Source organism: Medicago truncatula, chromosome 7 (assembly GCF_003473485.1).
Source record: "Medicago truncatula cultivar Jemalong A17 chromosome 7, MtrunA17r5.0-ANR, whole genome shotgun sequence".
Classification (NCBI taxonomy): domain Eukaryota; kingdom Viridiplantae; phylum Streptophyta; class Magnoliopsida; order Fabales; family Fabaceae; genus Medicago; species Medicago truncatula.
The window spans coordinates 2,524,183-2,546,688 of record NC_053048.1 but is presented as its reverse complement, the minus strand read 5'-3'; the positions used below and the strand labels follow the sequence as shown (position 1 = coordinate 2,546,688).

Here is a 22,506-nt window from a genome sequence, read left to right as displayed (position 1 = left end):
GATTGATTTGATTAGAGTACATGGTCTTGAATTTATACTAGTTATGTTTCAAAATTTTAATTGTTGGGTGGTCCCTCCGGTCCTCAATTAGGCTCATATGTTGTTTGCCTTTGACTCATGTGTGTAATATTTGTGTGATAATATATACAGACGGTTTCTTTTTTCATTCTACTATTTTTTCACGCGCCCTTTTGAATTCTGAAAGTGCAGGGTGTGAAAACAGATTTTAGATGCAAGCACATAGAAGAAGATTTGGGTTCTCGTGATAAAAGTGTTCGGAAAATGTTATCCGTTTCGATTGAAATTTGAGTATGTTGTTTCGGAATACTCACATGGCATTTTTTAACTTATCAACCAAACTAGCTTTCGTAAATGATATACACAACAAAATGGACAAATTATAATAGTTGACTAGGCTTGTTTTAGTAAATTTCGAAGCATAGATAATACACTATACACATAACAAATTAATCAAACAATCAAGCCTTTATAAATCCTTACTATAATGATAAAGATAATTTTAAAAAATCAAATAGTAAAATGCACTTCGAATTAACCAAATGGTATACAACACTTTAAACATTTTAGTTTGGTGAGAATATTAATTGGTTTCATGAGGAATTTTCATGGCTGATTGGTATATCATTTCAAATGCACTTTGCATACATGACTCCAATCTTTGTTCATCTATGAAGCCTTTTTCTGTTTTGAAGGTAACTCTTAGAACTCCCATGTAGCTCATTATTGAAATGACAAGACTCTGCAAAACATAAAATAAATCAATGTAAGAATATCAAGGTTAGAGAGATAACAAGTAAGTTCGAACTCAACTTATAGTGGTATATATATTCCATGTAGCTACATATACCCCCAAAAACCCAAATATTTCTATACACACCCCCGCACATTAAAAAAAAAAAATTGAGCCCCCTACCAACATGGGTCTTAGGCTGTCGCACTCCTGACCTATGGCTTAGGGCCGGCAAATCATTTGAGATTAGTCAAAGAAGTTACACGCAGAGATACATATAAAGATAAGTCAAATAAGTTACACGCAGAGATATTAAGTTTATACAAAACAAAATAAATTTTATGTAGAATGATTAATGAAAATGGATGAGTATAACAATTCATGATACCTCAGGACCACCAGCTAAGGTGAAGTACAAGCCTTTCACAGGATGATTAGCCAAAGACATTTGTTGAACTGGTCCAACCAAATTGGTAACTACTGTACTTGACATTGTTATTGTCCTCCTAATATGTTGAGCTACTGCCTGCATACAACAACAATAACTAACTTCAATAATCTTTGTAGTTGGATTATAACATTCTAATCAAAAATATTTAATTACAGTTTTGATCCGCTATTTTACTCGCTCTTGAAATTTTTCCTCATTTTTAAAATCCATAGTTTTGGCCCTTCACTCGAGTTTCTCAATCAAGAATAAAAAAATGATGACATGACAAACTTTTAATGATGTGGCTTAAAACAGTGCACGAAAGTTTAAGGCCACATCAAATAAATAAAAAACATACCATATCTTTATTTATCTAAAATTCGGAGTGAAGTACCGAAAAATAAGATTTTAAAGAGGGGACCACAATTGCTTGTCAAAAAAGGTTACAATATACATGATTATCAAATGAATTTGGTTAGGTTTATGTCCTTTTAATCTTCTGTTTTCTTTTTCATAAATGAATTTACGCACTTAATTAAAAAAAAAAAGTGATTATCAAATGCAATTTGGAAAATGTATGTGTCTAACCTCTTGTCCTCTGAGTTTGCCTTCAATGTCCAAAAGTGTCCCTGTAAGAGCCACAGCTAAGGATTGTTTTTTCCTATTGATTATGTTATGTGTATCATAAATAAATTCTAGAGGGTTTGAAATTCTGTTCTCATTCAATTTTGGTATTGGTACATGCAAAAAGGAAAGTTTATTCCCCCAAGGACCCTTTGATTTTTTAGTATTGAGCATGTCATCAATTGATTGGTAACCTTCAACATTTCTTGTATTTAGTAATACTAATGCTGTTGAATTTGATGTCTTTGATTTTGAATCCATTTCTTGCATGTAAAGTCTTGTTCCATAGAACACAATTCCAGTCACAACATCGTTCATAGTCTGCAATTAATTACATAGAATTTCATGTAAGGAAATCAAGTTAATATATATGATGTCACTGAATAATTAAGAATACCACTTAGATTTTTACGTAAGTAAGGAGTAAATAGTCAATTTCTCCTCTGAAATTATAAGTTTCGTCAATTACCTTCTTGAAATTAACAAAACTTCTTATCTTAGTTTATAGGGGAACCTTATTAACCACAATTTTTTTTTTTTAAAGAGTTATTAACCACAAAATTGAATGGTGTAGATTTCACCACAAATTTTTATATATTTTTTTAAAAATTTAAAATATTAACCCAAAAAGTATGTACGTGTCGTAGTTTAGACATATCCTACCCAAAAAGTATGTATGTGTAGTTGACCCTACCCCACAACCCCCAAAAAAAAAAATAGTCTCATTGTTTCTTACCTATGTTCACACATGTATCGTGACAAAAAGATAAGACATTCTTATGGTTGATTTAAAAGATGAAAATCAAAAACAAATTTTCATTATCCAAAAATATTATTCCATTTTTTATTTTTTTTTTAGTTTTCGTTTTAAGGGTTGTTTATAATTTATACATCTAAAAAATTAATTGATTTTTTTATTTTTAATAGAATTATTTGTTTATTCATATAATATTTTTAACTATTTATTATTGTATTCAACTTGTTTATATCTGCAATAAATACTTAAGAGTATTATTGATAAAATAATAACAAATGTTTCACTAAATTTTAAAAACAAAGTAAATAAGGAAGAAAAAAATAATATAATAAGTGGCTAATCAAAAGGAAAAGAGGGGATATCATACCACTCCAAGCTTGGATTTGATGTCTTTGATATGATCAATAGAGAATGCAATATTTGAAATAGAAATAGGTTGAAAATCAGCTCCTTCATCTCCAGATCTTATAGGAGTTTTATCATCAACAATAATGCTACTCTTCAATACACTCCATCCAAAATCAGAGGCAGTATTAAAAACAGAAGACATAGTCCAAGAAAATTTTCTCCAAAAACTTTTATTATAAGGTTCTAATTTTGATGGTTTAAGAGAAGGAAAAGACAAAGGAAGAGATGGATCATCAGCACGTTGTAGACAAGAAAGAAGTGCACCCATTAGAGAATAACCATCTCCAAGTGCATGGTGAAGTTTGAATATTATTGTGCCTAATGAATTTTTTGTAGGGTAGTTTACTATGTGAACTTCCCATAATGGTTTCCCTTGAGGTAATGGCTCAATTGCTATGGTTGACAAATAATCTTGAAAAGATTTGTCATAGAATTCCACTTTTTTTCCTTTTGAAAATATTGGTTTTTTCACATGGTCTTTTAAGTTCACATCAACTTGCTTCCATCTTTTATCTTCATTTTTATCTTGTACCTGTTCACACATATTTGAACAATGCTAGTCAAGAAAAAAAACCATATAAATGATGGTGTTTAATATATTTTAACAAGAGTAAAATAAGATGTGATCGATATTTAAAAAACTAAACCGAATCGGACATTTCAACCGTTTGATGTGTGAACCGAAACGGTTTGTGGTTCGGTTTGAGCAATATTTAGATTTCATTTTCTTTTCATTCAAGTGGTTTAAAGCATTATGAAAAATGACTCAAAGATCTCACCGATTTGGATGCTAAGTTCAGTATTAGAAAAATGGATGCAATAAAAATACAACTACCGACAAAATTTCCTCTTTCCTAAAAAAAATCTACTAAGAAATTTGAAAGTGACAAATATATAGAAACAGAAAAATATTTAAATATGTATCCAATTTCGTATATAGATGTTTGAAATGAGCGAATTATAGACATTTTTTTTCATTAATAACTTTTCTCTGAAATTTTTATAATTTGTCGATAAATTACATGATTCTTGTAAGTATAACTCATATAAGTTGGAGAACTTAGTGTGCTCGCGCACATGCAAGTTTTTATCGTTGAAACTCACATTAAATACCAAGAAGTGGGAATTATAAGTTCGAAACCATGCCATGGTATATTGAAGTGGGAATTACAAGTTTGAAACCATGCCTCACTACTATATCAAATATTTCTACAATCTTTTAACATCAAGTTGTAATTGCGCAACAATTTATGTTAGTTTTACTATTAGGCTTATTGAAAACAAAAGAAAGCGCATATCAATGCAAAACATATGCTCTATAATCTATATAAACATATCTATAAAAAATGATAAATGGAAATTAGAGAGAGAAACTAACCATGATGGAAGAGAAACGAGGACTAATGGGAAGGAAAACATCTCTAAGAAGAGTAAAAGCTTGTAAATCATCAATGGAAACTTCAAATTCTAAAACTGCAATAATATATAAACATAGGGATGAGCTATTGAAATATTGTCCAATAGGACTAACTGGTTCTTGTAACTGCTCCTCTTTTTCGTATTCCATTTTGCAAAGAAAAATATCAATCAAACTTTAGGATATGATAGTTGGTGGGAGAATGAAATTGAATTATTGAATTTGAAGTATATATATAGGTAAATCAAATGTAGACAATTTGGAAAAACGATAGTGTGGACGAAAACACAAATGATCATGATAGATACATTAGCAAGAGACCAAAAAACCAAATACTGTGTTAGCAATAAATTGTAACAACTATGGTGTAATTTAATTACCTTAAATATTTAAAACCTATAGCTAGTTTTACTTCGATAAGATCGAGCAAAAGTGGCGGATCAACTATACAGGAATCACGAAAAAAATATAAATTAATTAATTAGGTGGCTGTCAAATAATTTTGAGCATGCAAACAAGTTAGTTGGATGTGACTTTTTCATTTTTTTAGTAAAAAATAATTTTATGTACTTCCAAATAATTAATAATATTTGCAAAGCCAAAATTTTAAATGTTGTGTTTCATATGACAACCATCATATTAAAAAAAGTATATATTTAGTGACAAAAATGTAGTATATAGTGAGCGGTTTAGAATGGTCACAAAATCGATACAAACATTAGATATTAATCTTAGAAAAATGTTACTGCTAACTTGAGTTTCATATAGTTTAGAATTTAATCTTTAATGTGTCCATTATAAAATAAACATTAGTCTTATTTTAATTGACAATAATTTAAAATAAAATCTTTAAAGTTACGAGGAAAATAATTTTTTAAATAAAAAAAAAAAGTCAAAATAAGCTCTTGCTTTTCACACATTTCGTATAGACTTAGTCATTTCATATGTAACGAATACTAAAGATGTATATTTCCAAAAGTGCTTCAATTCATATTGAAACATGCTATGGTCTAAACAACTGTTATGATTGGTTCAACTATCTCCACCGAAGTTATATTATTGCTGGCTAACTATACAACACCGAAAATTAATTAGAGAAAGCTGACCTTAGTATATACGTAGATTTTACATGATTTTTGTTTGTACCCTGCAGACATCATATAAAAACGACATATTTTGCACTTATAAATTCAACGATTTCATTGGTCGTTTTTTCCTTTTCAGATTAAAAAAATAAATAAATGATTTCATACTAGATTCAATAAAGATGAATGATAGAGTCGGCTTCAATAAAGATGTGTTTTTTGAAGGAAAAATAATTCTTGATGTTGAAAATTATGGATAAGGCTCATCATGTTTGGCGTGCCTAGTTGACACTTAAATTAAGCATTTTATCTAGGTTTTGTTTGCTAGTTTAGAGAGGATGGAAGATGAGGACTTTAGACGGTGAAAACTAAAAAATAAAGAAATTTTTCACATTTTTTCGAAAAGTATTCTCTAATCCTCTTAGACTTTTTGTATTCTTTCTCTAAGACTCATAGACATACCACTACGTACGGGACATTTTACATTCTGTTCATGTTACAAACAAATGATAACTCTCAGCATGCAGATTTACAAATAATCAGAATTATCAATCAAATTTATTACTCTCTCTTAGGGAGGATATATATATATATATATATATATATATATATATATATATATATATATATATATATATATATATATATATATATATATATATATATATATATATATATATCTTCAAATAAAGATATTATATCTTCAAAGCAAGTAGTCTCATTGTAACGATATTATATCTTCAAATAAAGAATTCAAAAATCATCGGGATGGTTAGTTCCATTGGATCTACATTCTTTTTAGAATGTTAAACCAATTTTTAAAATCCAGGATGAATAATAAGTGTGTGTATATATATATATATATCAATATGATGATATACCGAATAACATTCATCAAATATGTATGTGTACGTGAAGGTGAAAAAAAATGGGGAAAGGCGATGTGCAAGAAAAAGAAATATTGTTATAGGTATTTACCCATTAAAAATAAGTATTCAGAGTTATCGTATCCATTAGAGCTGTTCACGATGTAGTTTAATTCAATCTTGAATCCAAAAGTCATATGAACCGGAAGATAAAAATTATGCGGTTTGGTTTGGTTTGGTTCGGTTGATTTTTAAAATAAAATTTGAACCACACCAAATCAAACCAATAATGTGGTTTGAGTTGGATCGGTTAGTTCAGTTTTTTTTCAAAACAATACAATTTTTTGTTTGCAACATTAAAATCGAATTAAAAAGTTATAACACAACATATTTCTAGCAATATTTCGGACGATAATTTAATTCTTTTTTTGTTCAAATCATCACAAGTACCAATCTTCCTAGCATAACCAATTAGCCCTTGACCATTGGAATCTCGAATAAGGCCTCCACAAGTTACAAGGTCTAACGACTCCTTATAAGCTCCATCACAATTAAGTTTGACCCAATCTTCATGTGGTTTCTTCCAGCCAATGTAGACGGTGTTAAGATTTCTCGACTCTCCTATTAGGTGAGGACGCTTGTTCCTCTCAATGGCTCTAACCAACTCAAGAATCAGATGAATTGGATTAGTAGGCCGATGAAAATCTTCCTCAAAGATAAAAATAAAAAAACGTTTACAAAAAGTAATATTATTATGTAAGAAATGTAAATACAAGTGTACGGTTTATCGAAGTAGTAATAAAAAGAGTATAGTTTCGATAGAGAGTTGTTCAACTCAATCAAATTTTATGGGTGATTAGAGAAAAGTTCAATTGCAAAGTTTGGATTTTTAGAGATTTAAAATAACAATTAATAAAAAGCGCTTTGGGATTTACCGGTTCATCTAAATAACAAGCCCTTCACAAACAATCCCTAAACCATAATTTTATATTGGATTTACTTTCTAAGAAAAGTTTATCTTAAGCCTATCACATCTTCTTTCGGTTTCAGTGACTGTGTTCCTCTAGCAATCAAGCCTATTCTCATGGTTGATTGCTATTAGAATCCTTGAAGAACGAAACTTTATATGTCTCAAGGTTTGCTAGACTATTCTCATGTTTCGCAATCCTTGTCTAATTTCACATGTTCGTGATTGGCTTGGAGTATCTGTGGCTGATCCTATTGCTTTATCTGACCGTTTTCAACAGTTTATTTATCTATTAGGCGGGTCGCCAAAAAGGCGTTCCTTTATGCAGCTATTGTGGTTATTATGCGTTTGGGTTGTGTGGTCCGAAAGAAATAATAGGTTGCTTAAAAACAAGGTTAATAGCATCCACCAGTTGGTAGAAAAAGTAAAAATGCACTCGTACTTGTGGATGAAGGCAGCAAATGCGGTTTATGTGTTAGGTGTTCATAGTTGGCTTGCTTGCCCTCTTGATTATCTGGGCATATAATGTTGTTTTTGTTTGGTGTTGTCAGTTTGTAAACTCTGATTGCTTCTGTACACATACCTTATGCTGAGGATGCGATCTCGTTGTTATATATAATTTCATTTTTGCCTCTTAAAATAAATTATTTATGTAAATAAATCTCATACTAAGTTTGACAGGTAGTTTTGTTTCATATTAGGGTAAAAAATAGAAATTCCGCTAAATCCTAGTCCTAGTTTAAAAGAGTAAAAGCTATTCAAAGACAAAATTGTTGTCCTATTAGACCAAATGCCAATAATTTCTCTCTTGTTTGACTTAATTCCCTCTTGTTTGATCATTGCACATGGTGCTATCTTTCCAATATTGTGATTGGTCTATAGATATAGGCTATCGCACATCCATGTGCCTTAGTCCAACTTGGTAAATTGTTTTTTCTTTTAAAAAAGATATTTGTTGTTCACATTTTTCAAATAGATCTAATGTTAAAATAATAAATTAAATCTAAGAAAAACTAATCAAAAAACACCCCAATACTTGATCTTGTAAAAAAGATTTATTGCTTTGCTATATAAAAAATCAGAGAGATAATACAGTATAATATAAACTAAATACATCATTTATTTTATTAATTTAAAAAAAAAATTCTCTTATATTTAAGACCAAATATAGTATCAAATTTAAATTTGTAAAGCAGTAAATATTCTAACTAAAGAATTCTTTACTGTGTACCCTGTATTACTACAAAATTATTCCCTTATATTCTTATGAGATGAATCATGTGTGTTGATTGTTCATTGGAATGAATCCAGGTTTGGGAGTTTTCCAAATATCCTTGATTAGGTCCATTTAATTAAGTCATAGAGTCAAAAATGTTTGAAGCATAATTAGGGTGTGATCAACGGAGTAAGGAAAAAACTAACTCTGCAAGCACTGTCCTACATGAGCCTTATATACCTAACCACTTTTTCCCAGTACATCCTTAATATAGTTACTAAATTGAGAAATGATATCTATAAGACTATTTTTAACAATTTTTGTAACAATTTTTTCGCTAATATTAATATTATGTTTTTACTTTCTCTCTCTATTGCTATGGTTCTTATGTTAATACCACATTTTTTTCGTAAATTATGATTGTCGCATAAGTTATTATTGAAATGGTTGTTCAAATAACACAACTCTTATTTTTAATATGTCATAATTGATTCCCAAGCATAATTTCTTTTGGTTCATAGGTGATAGTAGAATCATTGTTTTATTTTTTGAAAAAACTTATTCTCTTCTATGTGGGAGGAAAAGGTTTTTCTTTTTTTACAAATGGCAGGAAAAATGTTTCTTTACTGGGTAAACTGTTGGTGTATTTTTTTTGGACTAGGTTTTGGTTAGATTTAAATTTATTTTTCTAACACAAGTAGCGTTTTGATTGAATAAAAAATAAATAAATAAATAAATCATTTACTAAGGTAGACGAAGGCACATGGATGTGCTATACTCTAGATAGCACCATGTGTGCATCATGGGACTTGAGTAGTCAAAGATAACAGCAATCTTGTCTTAGATTAGTTTAACATTTGATTAACAAACATTTTCTTAGATTATACTCTCCTTTCCTATATACTTGTTGTTTAAGGAAAAATATCTTGTTATTTACTTTGTAATTTTTAAATTTAATACACTATTTATTAGTATTTTGACAATGATACCCTTAAATATTTACCGTAAAGAAAATATTAAAAATAGTTATTGCAAAGAGAGAAATAATAGTATGTAAGGGTCGAAATTCGAACTCTAAACTCTTCACTTCTGCACATTTATGAGTGTTGGACAACGACATGGGTCAAACACCTTGACACGCTTAATCTTAAAAGAGTTCACGTTTCATAGATCAATCATCAAAGACGTATATAGTGGAAGATGTCAGACACTGTTAGGACTTTACCCATGAGGAGACCGACCCAAAAGACTGATCCATTTGGTGGGAGAGCCTCATGACTTAAATATCACATCAAACACTTTTATGGCAAATGCTTTGTATAGCGAATTTTTTTTTTCCACGAATTCATCCGGACCGTTAGTTTAACTGCACACACACCACTACCTACATGAATGCCAGAAAAACCGGAAATAAAATGGAATCATGTTTAACTCAAATACACTATTCGTGGAATCTCGTGATGTATTTTTTCGCTTTATATAGCATGATTCCACTTTTATTTATCCGATGTGGAACTCCTAACATACTCCAACAGCATGGTAAACTAAAGCTGGCTAAAGTTTAAATTCTGGTTAAAAGAAATACTCATATTAAAGATAAACGTTAAATATGTGACATGTCCACACAAAAACAAAATCTTCTATGGTTCTGTCTTTAATGGCTTTGGTGATAGGAGCATGGACATATTTCTTCATTGCAATTATGTCAGTTGCAGCATCAAAATCATCACCACTACAACTAGAGAAAGAAGCACAAGCTCTTGTTAACAGTGGTTGGTGGAATGACTTCACCAACCATGCTCCAACTCGTTGTCAATGGCCAGGTATAACATGCAACAATGAAGGAAGCATTACAAACATTTCATTGCCACCTGAAATTCAATTAGGAGACAAGTTTGGTAAATTCCATTTCTCATCTTTCACAAACCTTGTTCACCTTAATTTAGCTTCACATGGAATCATTGGTAACATTCCATTTGAACTAGCTACTCTTTCCAAACTCATTTTTCTTGACGTTTCTTCTAATGATATTGAGGGTCATATACCATCAAATATTTGGAGTCTAAAAAATTTGATAACCCTTAACCTTTCTAGAAACAAGCTTAATGGTTCAATTCCATCTTCTATAGGTCAGTTGACTAAGTTGACTTTTTTACATCTTGATGCTAATATGTTTAGTGGGTCTATTCCTCTAGAGATAGGAAGGTTGCAAAATTTGATCCATTTGGATTTGAGTCATAATAGTTTTTTTGGTCTAATACCTATTGAGATTGGTTCATTGAAAAGTTTGAAGTATTTATCTCTTAGTATAAACAATTTGAGTGGCTCTATACCATTAGAAATAGGGAATTTGAACAACCTTCTATATCTTGATCTTAGTGATAACAATCTTGGTGGTGAATCACTTTCTTTTTTGTACAATTTGATAAATTTGATTGAGCTAAATTTGTCCAGAAATAATATTTCTTCTATCATGTCACATGAGCTTGTAAAATGGACACAATTGGAGCATATGAAAATTTCAGACAACAAATTTTTTGGTGTAATACCTTCTGAGATAAGAAAATTGTCCAAACTGTTGGTTCTAGACTTTTCTAGAAACATGTTTTATGGAGATATTCCAACTAGTCTTTCAAATTGCTCTAACTTGAAAGTGTTAAATTTGAGCCATAACAATATAACAGGAAGCATTCCCTCTCATATTGGTGAGCTTGTTAACCTTGATTTAATTGATCTAAGTCATAACTTATTAAGTGGTGAAATACCTTATCAACTTGGGAATGTGAAATACACAAGAGTATTGGATCTTAGTCATAATCACCTCATTGGTACCATTCCAAGTTCATTAGTATTGTTGAGGAACATTGACTTGTCCTATAATTCTCTTGAGGGTAAGATTCCTTCTAGTCTCCAAGATACTGTCGCGCCGAACGCGTTTATTGGAAATGAGTTTTTGTGCAACCAATTTAGATATTCAACTACTTGTTACTCCTCTCCTACCAAAACAAACACTAGACTCAAGACTCATATGAAGATTTTCATTCCACTCATATCTTTTCTTGCTCTTCTATGCTCTTTGTATGTGTTCCTATGTTGGTGTAAGGCTTGTAGTTTCATTTCAAGAACACAAACTACGAAGAATGGTGACTTTTTTTCAATATGGAACTATGATGGTAAAATTGCTTATGAAGATATAATTGAAGCAACAGAGAATTTTGACATCAAATATTGCATAGGCGTTGGTGGTTATGGTAGTGTTTATAAAGCAAATCTACCTAGTGGTAGAGTAGTGGCATTGAAGAAACTCCACAATTTAGAAGCTAATGAACCATTGATTAGAAAGATTTTCAAGAATGAGGTGAGAATGTTGACAAAGATAAGGCATAGAAATATTTTGAAGCTTTATGGTTTTTGCTTGCACAATAGATGCATGTTCTTGGTTTTGGAATATATGGAAAAGGGAAGCTTGTATTGTGTTCTACGCAATGATGTTGAAGCAGTGGAATTGGATTGGTGTAAAAGGGTTGAGATTGTGAAAGGAATTGCAAATAGCTTATCTTACCTTCATTATGATTGCGAGCCAGCAATTATTCACAGAGATGTGACTACCAAAAATGTTCTCTTGAACTCAGAAATGGAAGCTTGTCTTTCTGATTTTGGCATAGCTAGACTTCGAAATTCTAGTTCGTCGAACCGGACAGTCCTTGCAGGCACATATGGATATATTGCACCAGGTGATCTTTTTTATATGTTAATTGTTGGAAATTCCTTCTTAAATGTAGTCTGCCTTTGATTGCAGGAAATTAGGGCTGCCTTTTGTTGTAGCCTCCGAAACCTTTAACACATTGGAGTTGGACTGAGAGTAGGACCGATAAGAAAAGCATAAGTCGGACTGTTATATTGAGTCGAACTAAAAATATGAAATTGTGACTTACAGTTCAGCAACTGAACTAAACTAGTTCAATTCAGTTCAGTTCGTTAAAATATTCGTAGTGTTCAATTCTTTTCGGTGCAGTTCATTTCCGTTTTTGGTTTCTTAAATAGTCCTAATGTTCTATTTGGTCGTAGATTATCATTTGGTTGTCCTAATCACAAATTGAAAGCATTAGCACTTTTAGTTGAACAAATGGTGTAATCTAAATAGTGCTTACAAAGGATTGGTCTCTGCAGTTACGTGCAGATGATACCCGATTCACACCAAAAATGAATTCATCAGTCGTGATTTTGTAATTTGGTTTTGTACACAGAATTTTCTAAATTCTAAGACCAGTTGAATAAAGTTCAACTTCAATAATTCTTAATTAAATGGTGTTGGTTTTCTAACTTGATTCAGTTTTTTATGCAGAACTTGCTTATACTGACAGTGTCACAGAGAAATGTGATGTATACAGCTTTGGAGTGGTTGCTCTTGAAATTATAATGGGAAAGCATCCTGGAGAACTTGTTTCATCATTAAGATTTTCATCCACTAGGAACATTCTCCTTAAAGATTTAATAGACAAGAGACTAATAGCAACTATAAATCAACAATCTGCTCAGAGTTTAAGCCTTATAGCAACACTAGCCTTTGAATGTGTTCATTCTCAGCCAAGGTGTAGACCAACAATGCAAATAGTGTGTGACAAACTTGTCACAGGAAAGCCCTCACTAACTAAACCTTTTGAAGAAGTTTCAATAAGGATGATGTTAAATTAGGAGTTATAACTTATGTAGTACCAATACATAATATTGAAAGTGTGTTTGTTTTTCGACTTCTATTAAATAATGGTCACGGTCGAGGTCGCGTTAAGGATTTCTAGATTTTGGTGGTTATACGTTAAGGATTGTGATTGTCGCGGTGTAAATTAATCGTAACATAGCACAAATCTTGTTAAAATCATTTATACTATTTGATAATATGATATAACTTAATTTCTCATTGACTCTTCATAATTCCATAATGTATTTATGTTCATAATTTAATGAATCTGTTTCTAATAAAAATAAATTTAGTTCATAATTTAATGAATCTGTTTCTTATAAAAATCAAATTAATAGTGCTTTACCCCCTGTAATGTAGGTCATTTCCGGTTTTCCCCCTGTAAAATATTTTTTTTTTGATTCCGTCCTAGTAATTTAAAGGTTTTTTGGTTTTAGACCTTTATGAAAAAACTTGCCCCCCTGTAATTTCAGGAAATTTCGATTTACCCCCTGCAATTTGAGCAAATTTCGGTTTAGTCCCTGTCAATTTAAGAAAATTTCGGTTTAACCCCCCCGCCATATCATCGATTTTGTACAGTCAAAATTCATGAAGGTCCAAAATCAAGAATCTTCAAATTACAAGGACGGAATCCAAAAAGAAAATTTTACAAGGGGGAAAACCGGAAATGACCTATATTACAGGGGGTAGAACACTATTAACCCAAAAAAAAATGATACAATACATTTGTTCCCCATATTTGCCACATCCATAACGGCATTTTATCGCGGTGGTAACGGTGTTTTGTCGCATCCATTTCCGTGATTTCTGTTTATTATGTTCAAATAAAGAAAAATAGTAACGACCACCACCTATGTCTTTATGTCGGGGCTGTTTTCTCGATATGGGACCCGTTTTCAAAACCTTGCGACACAAATACACGTGGTTGTATTTGAGCACTTCCGTTTATTTAAATAGAAATGCTAACAAAAGTCCTTAGAGCACTTGATAAGAAAATTAAAGCGAAAATTTTATCTTAAAATTTGTTTAATCAACACATTGTAACATAAAAAAACAAGTGCCCAAAATTCTATTTTTGACTCCTTAACAAGTGCCCTAAGAGAACTTAAGGCACTTATTAGCGATACCCTTATTTAAATTATCAATGATGTCTATGTATAATTGTCTTATCTAGTGTTCGGATGTATGTTGGAATTCATAGATTATAACTAGTCTATAAAATATGATCTTGCAAAAATGCACTGATTAGTAAATTTAGAAGGAATCTTATGTCAACAACCACTTTTGTTGATAATTTGTGGGACAACTAAAATATAGAAAGAAATATAGGTATTCACACAAAATTCAAAACAATAGAGAGAGAAAATAAAAACACAATATGAGTATGTATGAGATAGAAAGTTGTAACAAAAATTGTCATAAAATAGTTGTTCAAATATCATTTGTCTTTTATTATTTCCTTATCTTTTTCAAGGTGTCAAATATGATTTGGAGGTACAATGAACATTATCCTATTGTAAATTGGGGAAACCCCGCTATCCTTCCTTACATAGACTCAGACTCGGTCCACACGGATACCAAACGCGCTACCAATACGGAGAGATAGAAACTCAATAATAAGTTGAAGAAAACATTAGTAATTAAATGTAACTATATATGTAGTTGATATCATAATACATCAACACTTATGAGATATCAGACACGCCTTTATTCTGAAGTGTAGGTGTTAGATAACCGATAGCTACTGAGATTTTGTTGAAAACTTAAAAAGCATATAATGCTTATAAGGTTTTTCTGGAGTCACGATTGTTGAAGGAAAATTAGGATGATTAACTGAATCAGGAAAAGCTTGACTTTCCAAACACAGCCCTGCATGAGCTTTATATACATATCCACTTTTACCCTTCACATCCTTAATATAATTACCAGTATAAAACTGCAAACCTGGGGCATTTGTGTAAAGCTCCAAAATTCTACCAGATTTCTTATCATGAACTTTTGCTGCAAGTTTAATCTTTTTTCCTTTTTCACCATCCAACACATAATTAATGTCATAACCCTTATGTTGAGCTAATTGGCTTATTCTGCTTCCTATAATTTGTGGCTTGAGAAAATCATAAGCAGTTCCTTTGACAGAAGCAAATTTTCCTGTAGGAATTAATTTGTCATCAACAATTGTTGTTTTGGAACCAAATATTTGTATCACTTCATTTAGAATGTTGCCACTATTTTGGCCTCCAATGTTCCAATAAGCATGGTTTGCTAAATTCACTGGTGTAGGCTTGTTTAGTGCTTTTGCTTTCATAATTATGACCAATTGATTTTTTCCAGTTAGAATGTAGCTCACTGTTGCTAGGAGATCACCAGGGAATCCTGAAATTCAAATGGATTAAGGCGTGCAGTCTCATGGAAATGTCCGTATAAGTACAACTAAGATGATAAAAGGATGCAGAAACATTTAATACGTTAGAGAACGGATTTGAATCCACAATTCTCCACTTCTCTGCATCAAGTGTGTGTGAGTGAAAAATTAAAAACATACAATTTAACCCCAAAAAAAATTGAAGCATACATTTTGACACATGCAAATGTCCATTTAAGCACAATTAAGATGGTAAATGGAAGTAGAGCAATAAAGTACATACACTCCTCGAATTAGACGTGTTCTGGTATTGGATACGCGTCGGTGTTCGACACCGACACATATGATCAAATTATTAGTGATGCCAGAGAGAGACAGTATATATGTTAGAGTGTGAGTTTGAATCCACATTTTTCCACTTCTCTAAGTTAAGTGTGATTGAGTGAAAAAAATTAATAGCATACATTTGACCCCCAAAAAAAGATAGAAGCATAACATTTACCTTCTTCACCATCAAAACTATGGTAAGTGAAGGTAACACTGGGACTAGGACCTTCTTTTTGATACCTTTTAACTTTCCAGATAACATCACTGAATCCTCTTGACCCACCTAATTAGCAAATGAGAAATTTTTTTATGGACATTATAATTATGGTATAAACAAATTATTTCCATAACCACAAAGTAAATATTAAACATACCATGAAGTGTATTGTTTCCTTCATTAGCAACTAATTTGTAATGCTTTCCATTTAGATTAAATTGAGCTCCTCCTATTCTGTTAGCAACCCGTCCAACAGTAGCTCCAAAGTATGTTGAATCATTCTGCATATAAAATGAGCATAATTGTTGTTGAAAGAATTGTTTCATATATATTTGCAAAATTGATTTTGAAAGAAATGAATTAATTTTATGAAATTAAAAGTGTTATCTTCAAAATGAAAATACTTGAATGCATGAAAATACTTGAATCCATTTTACGGGCAATAAGATATTTTATGTGTCCTTGCAACATCTCTAATGAGAGTACTTCCTCAAAAAAAAAACTCTAATGAGTGTATTTATGTGGGTTTTGTTAAAGAATGAACTTGTTCTTTTTTGTTCTACCTTAAAAAGAAATTTGATATGACAAAATGGATGCATGTTCAAGTATTTTAATTTAGATATGAATGTAAATATTCCATTTATACATGTTGAGTTTTTAACTTTAAATAGTATTCTTTATATTTTTAAGATTGACTATACAAATTCCAAAATTATTTTACTATGTTAATCTTTTTAACTAATGTTCCCAAGCATTTGCTAGTATTTTTCTTTCTTTTTTCTTTTTTTTTTTTATAAATGTTTGAATAAGTGTGCTAAAATCATATGTCATCAAACACCCAATATGTCTACAAGTCTTTTACATGTGAGCTAGCTAAAATCAAAAGTTTCTTTTCCATTCTTCAGTCTCATAATTATGTGAAACATGGCCTCAACCAAAAATATATATAAAAATGAAACATGCATAAAATGAATGATGCAACTACACTAATGTTATACTATGGACATCATTATACTATCGAGATCATTGCAACCCCAATATTCCCGGGGATCGCACAAGTCTTTTTTCTTTCTGCAGGATAGTGTGTTACCCAATTACAACCTACACTCATGTTCTTTTTAGGAAACCTCCACTCATCTTACCTATATTCTCCGGTTACTAATATAAACAAAAGTTTGATTTTTAGATTCATTCATTAAGCGATGTATATAGTCTATAATAAAGACTGCATACGTCATTTAATGAATGAATCTAAAAATCAAATTTTTGCTTATATTAGTGACCGGAGGGTGTATATATATTAATTAGCTATTAGCTATAATTAGTTGTCTCCTTAGTTAAAATTATACTCCCTCTGTTTCAAAATTATTGTCGTTTTAGGTGTTTACACACATATTAAGAAATGCAATGATTAAAAGAAAGAGAATGATTATTTTACCAAATTATCTTTATTAACTATTGGTTAGTTTTAAAAATAATATTTTGGAAGTAGTGTGCAGAGTATTAATTGGATGGTACAGTTGAAATTAAAAGAAAAAGATATTATTGCATTGAAAACTGAAAGTGACATTCATTTTGAAACAATTTTTTTTGGCTAAAGCGACACTCATTTTGAAACGGAGGAGTAAAATACTATCTAATCATAGATAATCAAAAGAAATTTTACTTAATTATTTAAAAATAATACTAGTTATTTTTTTTTATAAAAGAAAAAATTGTACTCAAATTATTATGAAAAATAATATTAAATTTAAAAGTTTTTTTAGAGGAAAAATATATTAAATTTCATTGTTTGTTAATTATATTTTTATAAGTGAAATAAAAAATGGGATATACTATACCAAGGTATTCACAAGGCTATTTCTAGACAATGGACCTTTTTCTCTTTTGTTCATAATAAAAAAGTTGGATAAATCAATACTTGTTTGAAATCTAGAAAATGAATTAATAATTTTAAATATGTATTAACATTTAAATCATGAAAAATATTACCTTTTTGTTTGGATATAAAATCAGTTTATAAATGAGTGTGACATATTATAACGTAGTGAATGCTTAAGTTGGGATATTGTCATATCGTTGGTTTTACTTTTAGAGTAGGGAGTTTGGCAAAATTACAATATATTGATTGATGTAATTGGTTGGAGTTTCTTTTTCAATCATTTAATGTAGTTTTTGGTTGCAAAGAAAGAATAATGGAAAGTATTGAATTTTCTATGTAGCCAACCAAGCATGACGAATAGGAAGTCAAACTGGAAAGAAGTTGTGATAAATGAAAATTAGGATACGCTAAAGTATCTATTTATATTCAAACCAGAACCTAATGGGGACCCTTTTTTCAAGATAAATATAAAACCTATCCTAATCAAATATACAAAATGTAACTATCAAAGTAAATAAAAAAATAATTATAGTATAATTTTTGAGTCAACATAAACCCTTTTTGAACTTTAAAAAAATTGAATACACTAATTTTTATATAGTATTTTGTATTTGATTCTAATAAATATCCTAAGAAAATTTGTTTACATTTGCCTAATATTTGATGGATATTTCATGCCTGTGGGGTATAGGAGGACTGGACTTTTGGAAGAGTTAGTACATGTGAAGGAAATTTGTCCACAAGCAACAAACTATATTCTCCTAGATTCTGGCTTTTAGCCAATAGAGTTGCAAAGAGCTTACTCATACTTTTAAGAGTGTGAGTTTAATTTTCGTTGTCAGAAAAAAACTTTGTTTATGGATAATACGTAAATAGTTAATATTAATAGGCGGATATTAACTTACGTATATTTGTCAGTATTCTATGAGCCTTGAGATTTCATTTACAAATTAAAAAAACCTAAATACAAAAGTTATGACATGTTTGTTTAATCTAAGTAATACTAATTAAATTGTTAGGAGATTTCCACATAAGTTAATCTTTGCACAAGAAAAGAAAGTAGAGAAAGTAGCAAGGTTTGAAAACACAATACATCTATGCAAGAGAATGGTTTGGAAAACACTACTAGATTAGATCACTCACAGTGTATTCCTTAATTGAGTCATATCCAAGAACAATATCAGCCAATTTTCCTAAACACAAATAAAATAGAAAACCAAACAAATTTAGAAACATATCATAAATGAAGCAACATTTGAGGAAGATTAATTTGAAGAGAAAAAATATTGGTCATACCATTTTTATCAGGAAGAACAAGAGACACAATTGATGCACCCCAATTGGTGACTTTCAAAGAAAGACCACCTTTCTTCAGCTCAAATATTCCTACCTTTTCTTTTTCATCAGAGCCATTGACAAATCCAAAAGCTACTATGAGTAGACATAGAAGAAGCACAAAGATCTTGGTCATTTTTTTTCTTGTGTGTAGTAGTAATTTGGAATCAAATAAAGAAGGGGTTATAGTATATTAATATATGTTGATGGATCATAAAAAAGGGAAATTGAGAGAAACAGTGGGAAAAAAATGTATGATTTATCTTCTATATTTTGAGCTTATTGTCAATGTTTATATGATATTGTGACTAGGTACTTAGCTGGCCAAAAACGGACTCGGCATATTAGGTGGTGATTCTTAATTGTCTTTATGTGGTCCCTCATGGTCTTACTCCTAAATCAATGAATTAATTTCCATTTTCAAGGGTTTAATTTTATATTAAAATTTTGACTAACATATGATATTTATAGATATCTAAAATCTGCTCATTGACATTATCATCATCACGTGGTTCCTGCGCAGGAATTTAATTATAGGAGTTAGCAAATCTTGTCTTGATTAATAATATTAAAAAATATTGATACACAGTTAATTCATTTGTAAAGTCTTGAATTTAAATTCTATTGTCAATATCATCATCTGTTTAGTCTATAAGTATATTGGTAAAAGTTCTTTAAGTCGGTTTGTTCTAAGTCTGGTGAATCCAAGGAGTTCAATTCACCTAAACTTTTTCTTATAAAAAAATAATATTAAAAGAGTTGTTTAATTTCAACATTAAAACCCATACACTTTTTTTAATGTCAAATATTAGTAGTTAGTTATTAAATTAATATTTAATCAATCATTTGAGTTAGAATTTATAACCTTCAACTCCTTATCTTTTAAGTTTAATAAGTTGAGCTACTCAAACCTCAAAAAATCAAGACATTTGTATGTAATATCATATATATTATCTCTATTTCTCTTTTGCTTTTACAACTTATACGTATTTCAAAATTATATTATATAATCAAAGGACACATTAAAATTTTGATATCAATACTCATCTTAAAAATGTTGGTTTAAATTTTTTAGGAGTGCTCTACCCTAACACCTTTACCCTCTCATCCCTGTCCTTTCGGCAGTGGTTTGTTAACAGATGGTTTACCATTTGCTCCCTTCTGCTTCAAAAAATTCTCTATAAAATCACAAAGTTTCAAATTTATGCAGTTTCTACTTGTATTCTATAGGGACTATTTGAGGACCAAAATTATTCTATTTCTGAAGAAAAAAAATTATAATATGAATTAGCTTACAAATTACAATATTATCGAGTACTAATTACCTTTAAAATTTAATTGGCATTAAACTTAAAAATTCCCCACTTTTTAAATATACACATTGAACAAAGTGACAACCAATGTTAACCACAAAGTGTAGTTTATAATTTTTATTAAAAAAACATGTAAATCGTAAACTATGTATTCAGGTGAAGAAATGAAAGTGTATTGTAGGTAACCGATGAAAATGGGATAGTGAATGATAATGCTAATTTGAAAATAAAATAAATTTGTGGGGTATATACTTATAAAAAAAATCAACGAAAAACTACAAAGCAATCAAACTTATATTGTGACTTGTGGTGGGGGGCGGAGAGATGTTGGGCCCAGTTTGATTAAGAAATGCATTCAAATATGTAGGAAAATTGCTCTTTAAGCCTCTAGAATTGCTCAAAAGCATCTTGAATTTTCAAAAACACCTTCAACGATAGTTAGTTGTCATTCACCGCCAAATGAAAATTCGAAGCCATCCGTCCCCAAGAACAATACTTTAAAATCATTCTTAAGAACGGTAGTTAGAATGTTATTGCTGAAAGATATGCAGTATTATAAAATCATAATACAAAACCAAGACACAAAACGACCTATCTAGATACAATCAACTAATAAATTTTCCAACAACAATTAATTTGCCATAATTCAACAGTACATCATCATTCATAACTCAACACTAATACACCCTAACTTAAAATTCAACAACAATACACCAAAGATTAAAAATCGACAATAATTAAACATTACGAAAAAATGTTTGCCACAATTTAAAATTACGTCAAATCTCTACTGATATGTGTACACTTGTAGTTCGAACGAACCAAAAGATATGGCATGTCATCGGGATAAGACATCGGAAAAACTTGAATTTTACATCACTTTCATCCATAAGAATCTTAGGATGGTAAACAATAGTTCATTTGAAATTATCATATGTAGATCTGTGTGGTAAATGAGCATCAACACCAGATGTGGTAAAATTTTCACCAACATGATGAAATAATATATTTTCTTGAGTCTTCAACTCATCAAAGTTGTCGGTCTTCTTCAAAGTTTAGCATTTGACATGATCTTCTACTTTATCCATATGAAACATGATTCACTTGAGAGAGGTAAATACAAGAGAAGATATCATAAAACAATGAAATGAAAGAAATGATAAAATGAAGTGTAGATTCTCTGACTACATAATATTATCCTCATAAATTGTCAGTGCACTATTTAAAGAGGAGGAGTCAATGTTGTCGTTTGTGAAAATGCTACTTGACACATTTCCTCCTTGATATGTAGTTTCATTTTCTAATCTACTTTTTCGATACGTTATTGAATATTATTATGCTGTTTCTTAAGGTTAAATGGGTGTAAAACCCCTTAGCAGTCCATATGTGCTGATTTTGACACACGTTTTGGAAAAAAGTTTTGAAATTTTGGATGAATGGGTGAAATTATAGGGTAGTAGGGTGGCGATAGATAAAGGTAACAAAACTGAGGTTTGTCAAATATATGATAACTTTGGAATGACTTGTAATTCTTGTTCAACAACGAACTATATTTAACTACTGTTGAAGGTATTTTCGTAATTTTGAGGGAATTGTGAGCAATCATAGGTACCTAAATAACAATTTTCATCTATAGTTGCTAGCATTGACTTCGTTGGACTTGCATTGAATTACATCTTTAAATTGCTAGTTGCACTCTTTGATTTATGTCACACTGGAAAATTAATATCTTATTTTTTTATGAAATGATCGGAGTTCATATAATATGGGCTTCTCAACAAAATTCTATTTGTGGACCTCTTACAAAAGGCTTAAAAGTCTCACTATTTTTAGTAAAAATATAAAAATTA

At 30.4% G+C, this 22,506-nt stretch overlaps 3 protein-coding genes across 3 annotated transcripts; 1 reads left to right on the top strand and 2 right to left on the bottom strand.

The window, feature by feature from the left end:
• Positions 1–460: 460 nt before the first annotated feature.
• On the bottom strand, positions 461–4,697 carry LOC11417816 (O-acyltransferase WSD1). Its single transcript, XM_003621117.4, has 5 exons — positions 4,349–4,697; positions 2,930–3,502; positions 1,770–2,126; positions 1,140–1,277; positions 461–760 (listed from the first exon to the last, which is right to left on the bottom strand). The coding sequence occupies exons 1-5, from the start codon at positions 4,535–4,537 to the stop codon at positions 602–604; spliced, it is 1,416 nt and encodes a 471-aa protein (XP_003621165.1). The 5' UTR covers positions 4,538–4,697; the 3' UTR covers positions 461–601.
• A 5,406-nt stretch (positions 4,698–10,103) lies between these two features.
• Positions 10,104–13,427, top strand: LOC11427982 (MDIS1-interacting receptor like kinase 2). The gene is made up of 2 exons (XM_003621116.4): positions 10,104–12,255; positions 12,867–13,427. The coding sequence occupies exons 1-2, from the start codon at positions 10,164–10,166 to the stop codon at positions 13,214–13,216; spliced, it is 2,442 nt and encodes an 813-aa protein (XP_003621164.4). The 5' UTR covers positions 10,104–10,163; the 3' UTR covers positions 13,217–13,427.
• A 1,220-nt stretch (positions 13,428–14,647) lies between these two features.
• LOC11427981 (galactose mutarotase) lies at positions 14,648–19,731 on the bottom strand. The gene is made up of 5 exons (XM_003621114.4): positions 19,305–19,731; positions 19,152–19,201; positions 16,284–16,407; positions 16,085–16,192; positions 14,648–15,593 (listed from the first exon to the last, which is right to left on the bottom strand). The coding sequence occupies exons 1-5, from the start codon at positions 19,477–19,479 to the stop codon at positions 14,962–14,964; spliced, it is 1,089 nt and encodes a 362-aa protein (XP_003621162.1). The 5' UTR covers positions 19,480–19,731; the 3' UTR covers positions 14,648–14,961.
• Positions 19,732–22,506: the final 2,775 nt, after the last annotated feature.

Excerpts from the sequence above, each read along its gene's own strand:
- LOC11417816 (XM_003621117.4), bottom strand. The coding sequence starts at position 4,537 with ATGGAATACGAAAAAGAGGAGCAGTTACAAGAACCAGTTAGTCCTATT. Across the intron at positions 2,127-2,929 it reads TCAAATCCAAGCTTGGAGTG|ACTATGAACGATGTTGTGAC; the intron begins GTATGATATCCC and ends AATTAATTGCAG. Across the intron at positions 761-1,139 it reads CCTTAGCTGGTGGTCCTGAG|AGTCTTGTCATTTCAATAAT; the intron begins GTATCATGAATT and ends TATGTTTTGCAG.
- LOC11427982 (XM_003621116.4), top strand. The coding sequence starts at position 10,164 with ATGGTTCTGTCTTTAATGGCTTTGGTGATAGGAGCATGGACATATTTC. Across the intron at positions 12,256-12,866 it reads ATATGGATATATTGCACCAG|AACTTGCTTATACTGACAGT; the intron begins GTGATCTTTTTT and ends TTTTTTATGCAG.
- LOC11427981 (XM_003621114.4), bottom strand. The coding sequence starts at position 19,479 with ATGACCAAGATCTTTGTGCTTCTTCTATGTCTACTCATAGTAGCTTTT. Across the intron at positions 19,202-19,304 it reads TGTTCTTCCTGATAAAAATG|GAAAATTGGCTGATATTGTT; the intron begins GTATGACCAATA and ends ATTTGTGTTTAG. Across the intron at positions 16,193-16,283 it reads AGGAAACAATACACTTCATG|GTGGGTCAAGAGGATTCAGT; the intron begins GTATGTTTAATA and ends TTTGCTAATTAG.